This window comes from Alosa sapidissima, chromosome 19 (genome assembly GCF_018492685.1).
Source record: "Alosa sapidissima isolate fAloSap1 chromosome 19, fAloSap1.pri, whole genome shotgun sequence".
Lineage (NCBI taxonomy): Eukaryota > Metazoa > Chordata > Actinopteri > Clupeiformes > Clupeidae > Alosa > Alosa sapidissima.
Window position 1 is genome coordinate 23227134 of NC_055975.1, and position 5905 is coordinate 23233038.

Below are 5905 nucleotides of genomic sequence, written 5' to 3' on the forward strand. Positions count from 1 at the left end.
AATTTGTATGTGACTGTGTGTGTGTGACTGTGAGTGTGTGATGGGTCATGTTCAGAGGCGGTTTATCGGCTAACGTTTCCCAGCGGCTGCAAATCACCCAGGTCACAGTCTGGCAGTGCTGACTGGCTACTGCTGCTGCTGCTGCTGCTGCTGATGATGATGATGATGATGATGATGATGTAAGCCACATGGGTTCTGTCAGGAGGAAGAGGACATCCTTGCACACCGCTAAATGTATGTGTGCGCCCTGCAAACAGCCAGCACAGTGAGCACATGAGCCCACAGCATTTCACTCAGGCCATTTTAAAGTGGCCATCCGTATGCAAACAGGCCATTACTGGCCAGTCAGATATTCATTAGCTGTGTGTTGAACATACTTCATTAAAAATGTGCACAAACCGTTTCCCTGCTGTCCGTTTAACGACCGGAGTGCATATTATGTAAAGCAGGCTGAGCAGAGGGTGTGTGTGTGCGTGCGCTTTTCACAAAAGTGTTGCCGCATTCATTAGCTAACTGAGAGTACTACATTCTTGTTGGCAAATAATTAGCCTATCCTGACTACACATGACAAATACAACCAGAGTCATGCATACTTTTGGTATTTAAACTGCAGTAAGGAGTTTTTGGTGTAACACTGCCAAGCCAACTACAAAAAGTAGTTGCAAACAATGCAAAAGAAAAGCATCCAGACACCAACAGCAGCATAGTTTGCACGCTGACACATGAGCTTGCTCTCGTCTTTTGGCAATATCATACAGTTTTAAATTTTCACTGGGAGGTCCAACCCAGATCACAGCAAATTATTTTGCGGACCCCTTGGTGATGGGTCGCAGACCCCCAAGGGTCTGCATACCCCACTTTGAGAACCACTGGCCTAATGGATAGCCTTAGCAGTTAGATGGAATGACAGGTGAGCTTAGAACTCGTTTCCTTCCAACATGACAACATACCCAACCACAACAAATTTGAGGATGATATCCGCTATAACTGCTTGCCATTAAAAAAAAACATATTGAAAAGCAAATTACAACATACAGTTGCTTCAAAATTTTGCAAATGCTATGCTAAATATGGTAAACCCATTCAGCAATAAGCATTATGGAAAATGTTTTCATCTGCGGTCTAGGGTGAGGGAACCACATCACAGGCCTGGATATTAAAAAAAGCATTTAGCCTAAAAGCAGTTCCGAGAAACCAACACAGCTCCGGGGGGGAAGGGCGTGGGAACAGTCGCCCACTTTGTCTGGACTTTTTTAGATGCTGCTAATTATAAAGATAAAATAATAATCAAGAGCGAGTCTGGCTGCGGCGAATTGTTTGAGCTCGACCGACCGTCGTTCTTTCTGCCTGGCCATGCCATGCCAGTGCTATTGTGCGCAACCTGGCATATGGTGCCATTCCTGCCACTAATCGTGGTGGAGTTGTGCCATACACCAGGAATCACAACCAGCATCCATGCACAACCTCCATATAGAATACTGCAAAAAGAGCCACCAATGTTCAGCGGACAGATGACGACTCATTCCCTCAGCTGACAAACAGTTTGTAGCTTAGCAATGTGTTATCTCCTCTCCATCTTGTGCACCTAGCACTTAAAGACATGTGAAACAAACTGAAGCTACTGCCATTTTGCTTGCATAGAAACTTTCAGGTTGTTTTGAATGAAATGCATTGACCGACTAACTGTCAAGGTGGTGTTGTAGAGAACAAGTTGCAGTGAGTCGAGCAACTATCAAAATGGATGGACGGTCATTTTTTTTGTCGAGAAGCCCAGCGAATGGTTTTGTGATTTGTCTCTACTGAAGGGTGCACCAGTCCCCAGTTGCTCGTGCTAGCGTCTGTAAGGCATCCTCAGCTGTTTAACAGAAGCCTGTGGCTCCATAAAAAAATCAATCTACCTGGACAGGAGAGCAGACACTTCAAACACACACGGGGAGGAAAGAGTGGGCGCCTGCATGTGGTTGGACTTCCTGTGAGGCAGGAACTGGGCAAGCAGGATGTAGGGCGTGAGAAGTCCAAAAAGGTAAAGCTTATTCGCATATTATCATTACTGAAGATTCAAAGCAGTTGTAACGGTCCATGCAGGTGTGGGTGGATGGTGGTAGATTGGGGCTTTCCACTGAATCACAGACAGCAGTTGCTATGCACACCTGATCTTATCAACGCTTGCATTCGGAGCCACCATGTCAAGTACGTACTTGCACTGTTCAGGCGAAGCCGAAAGTCAACCGGAAAAGATCATTAACAGAGCCCGAGCCGGTCAGGAATCAACCTCCAGATATTAATAAGCAGGAAATGTAGACATGGTAATGGTGTCATGGTGCAGTGATAACACCTCTTTGTCAGCCCATCTGCCGAGAAGCGGTTTCTCAAACGATAACACACATTCTTATCTGTTTGAAAGCCACAGCTGGTGACTGTTAGCCCATATACATTCAGTCTCATTTTAAAATGTGGCTTCTGCGGTGTACTGAAGCAGAAACCCCACTGTTCACACATGCGCAACTCAAGTGTAAAGTCTTTAGCCTGTTGGGAGTTTAGACTATGTAGTTGGACAATCCCATTGGCTTTCCATTATAAAGAGAAACATCAAAAGTATCTGTATAGAGCTTATGTCCTCAGGGTCAGTAAGTTTGCATCAATGGTGTAGTGTGCCATCACGGAGCAGGAATACCCTAGACATCCTGCCATGCCACGCATACTTATTTCCAATATGACTTTTTATCAGGACATGCCCTCCCAAATGAATATGAAAGCCTTCATTGTGCACACACTGTTAAGACACTTGGGAGAACTTCAAACTGCCCTCATGAGCAGATTTTATTTTTATTTTGATAAAATGCTTAAGGGTTCTTACACGGCCATTTCATTCCGCTGACAATTTTTCATCTCATGCCAAACTACTATTATTCTTCCTCTCTTACAAACACACAAAGCCAGACAAACACACACAGACAGACAGATTAAACCTTCAGGAATTTCAGCTTTGGTCAGGTTTATCTTGCATGCCTTGCCAGCCCCCACATAGGACATGCATGCAACAGCAAAGCACAAAGTAAAACAACTTTTCAAGACCAATTTAGTACACGTGAGGCAGGCTGCGTCAATTTCATTTTCATGATATCGTCAACAAGAAAGCTTTTTAGATAGGCTACTGTCAACAAATCCGTATTCACTAGGTGATAAGACCTGAGTGAAAAACGCTGGTCGTGACGACCAGTTCTGAAGAATCATCTTGTAGCCTGTCTCCCCGGGTTGTCTCATTCGTGTCGTCACGTCATGTTCCCTTCAATTCATGTCAACAGAATTTATGTCCCCTTTCCTTGAGTTCATGTCAACAGAATTTTAGCATTTCTGCCCAATCTCTCTGTGTGTTTGTTGCATTCAGACATTTACGATTCGGCACTTCTTCAGACTTTATGGACCTGCATACAACTATTACAGGTGTAAAATGAGAGAGCAGAATGTACCAAACAAGCCCTTCTTCACTGACTACAGTCCAGGACGTACGACTACGCTAGCTGTCCAACATAAACTAAAATGTAAGTCAGAACTAAACAAGCGCGGATGCTAAAGCGTTATCAGTGCCAGTCTGAGCTGGCTCGTAGGCAGCGGTAAGAAGACTCAAAAGGTAAGCTAAACAGCTAGCGGTCTCCTTCGCCAGTAAAATATTTTACACACAGAGTCCGTGGCCCAGCGAGTCTGCAATCACACCCGCTAGCTGGTCTCAGCAACCCTGCAAACAGCAATCACGCATAGCATGCCATACACAGGTGCACTTGTAGTCTTTTCTCCAGCGCTAGCCTACCTGTCACCACGTCTCTTATTTGGTCTTACCTGAAGCGGCCGCCGCAGTGTTGGCATTGGTCCCCAACCCAGCCCGGGTCGCAAAGGCAGTTACCAGTGGCGGCATTGCACTTTCCATTCATGCAGGGCTTTTCGCATTCTTTTGCTTCGGCGAGAGACGGCAGTTGCACCAGAACTGCAACGGCGACGAAAGAGAGGAGCGTCCGCGACAGTGATAAACAACCCCTGGGCTGAGCTCGCTCCAGGCTACGGCCCCAGCAGGCCTCCCGAACCTCCCCAGCCATACTTGCAAAAATGGCTGCCGGTCCGTCGGTGGCGAGTCCGTTTGCCAGGGTATCGCTACCGGGCCTTCTTTCACGAGAAACGTGGGCAACTGTGTATGAAACCTTGTAGTGTATGTATTTAGACTACAGTAACCGTTAATGTTAAGTAAAAATGTCCGCTTCTCTGCTTACATCTTAACTGGTCCCACCACCAGCCGCTGCAGAGCGACGCATACTGACACCCGGAAATGACGTCTACTTCAGTTTACAGATTGACTCGGAAATGCGCAGAAATTGTTAGCAAGTATCTCCTCCCAAAAGGTAGTGTAACGACTTGTTGTCAGTCTGAATTACGACTGAGCGTAAAACACACATTGGTTCAAATTAACGGTGAGATGTTGTAATTTATTTTTTTTCATAGACGGGTGTGTCATCAGAAATCCATCAGTAGGCCTACTAATTTCCTGTAGCCTACACCACATGAAATGAATGAATGATCATTTGTTTTCTTAAGGACTAAGTAGGCATACGATTAATCTTGAGCAATTATTGTCCATGGGAAAAAAAAATCTCACGGTCATTTTCTCGCCTCACGCATAGTAGCGGAGTTTCTCATTTCTTATAGGTTAAGAGCGCCCTCATGTGCAAGAAATAGTCTATGTCTTGAAAATACGCGAAAATATCCTCGATTGACACAAATACCGTAATAAATAGTCTTATAAAGAGCATGCATATATCCTTGATGAATATAAACTTTTAGCCAGTCAGAAGAGCAGCAATCACAAGCAAATAGCCTACTGACATTAGCTTATAATGAGTTGGGAGAATAGGAATGAGATGTAGCAGAGTATCATACTTTATTATAGTTTACTACATGTGTGTTATCTGTCTGAAAACACCTGATTTGCAATAATTTTTGGAATTGAAACATATTTTTAAATTTCACTGCACGAGATTGGATAACACTAGACCATGTTTACTTTGAATGATTTCGGACTTCGACTCAATGGGATAATACTACGACCAATGTGTACTGTCCTCCACGTTGCAGCGCTGTCTTCATCAGTTTAGCTGGTTCCCAGGAATGTTGGGGAAAAAGTAACGTGCATCATTGCTCTTTGCCAGAGTGTCTCGCAGGGATTTCCAGGGTAGAAAGGTATACACATATGCCAGACAATGTCTTTTTCAGACTTCCATATTTCAGCAAAACAATACCCAACAACATACTGCACGTATTATTAGAGCATGGTAAATCCTATAATCATAGGAATCCTATATCAGGCAAGAATGGGACAGCATTCCACTCCCAAAACTCAATTCCCAAACGTTTACAGACTGTTAAAAGAGATGCTACACAATGGTAAACATGGCACTGTCCTAACTTTGAGATGTTTTTGTGTTGCTGCCATCAAATTCAAAATGAGTTTATTTCTTAATAAAGTAATACACTTTCAGTTTAACCATTTGATGTCTGTTATATTGCGAATATAATATGGGATTATGTAATTAACATTAAATAACATTTTACATAGCGTCCAAACATTTTTTTGAATGGGGTTGTAAATGTGTCAGTTCGCTTATTCACACAGCAGCCATTGTAAACCAAAACGAGGCTACAGGGTACACAAACCATAGGATTGTTGTGTTCTATGCATTTGCCAGTAGGTGGCAAAAACGCATTAATGATAACCTCCTTTTGGTTTACACAATGGTCGCCACGTGAATAAGGCGAACAGCTACAAAAGTAGAGAGTTGCCGGTCTACTGTGGCTCAGACTCAAACCAGATCACCCATGTGTCTTCAGCAGCAGGGACACCTGAATAACCCCACTGTGC

At 43.9% G+C, this 5905-nt stretch overlaps 1 protein-coding gene across 1 annotated transcript in view; it reads right to left on the reverse strand.

Annotated features, from left to right (window-relative positions):
• The window catches only part of atrn (attractin), a 78821-nt gene extending 74501 nt beyond the window's left edge, over positions 1-4320 (reverse strand). The window contains exon 1 of the mRNA XM_042072389.1: positions 3838-4320. Within this exon, the coding sequence (XP_041928323.1) occupies positions 3838-4091 (254 nt within the window). The 5' untranslated portion in view covers positions 4092-4320. The remainder of the gene's footprint in view (positions 1-3837) is intronic.
• Between the last annotated feature and the right edge of the window lie 1585 nt (positions 4321-5905).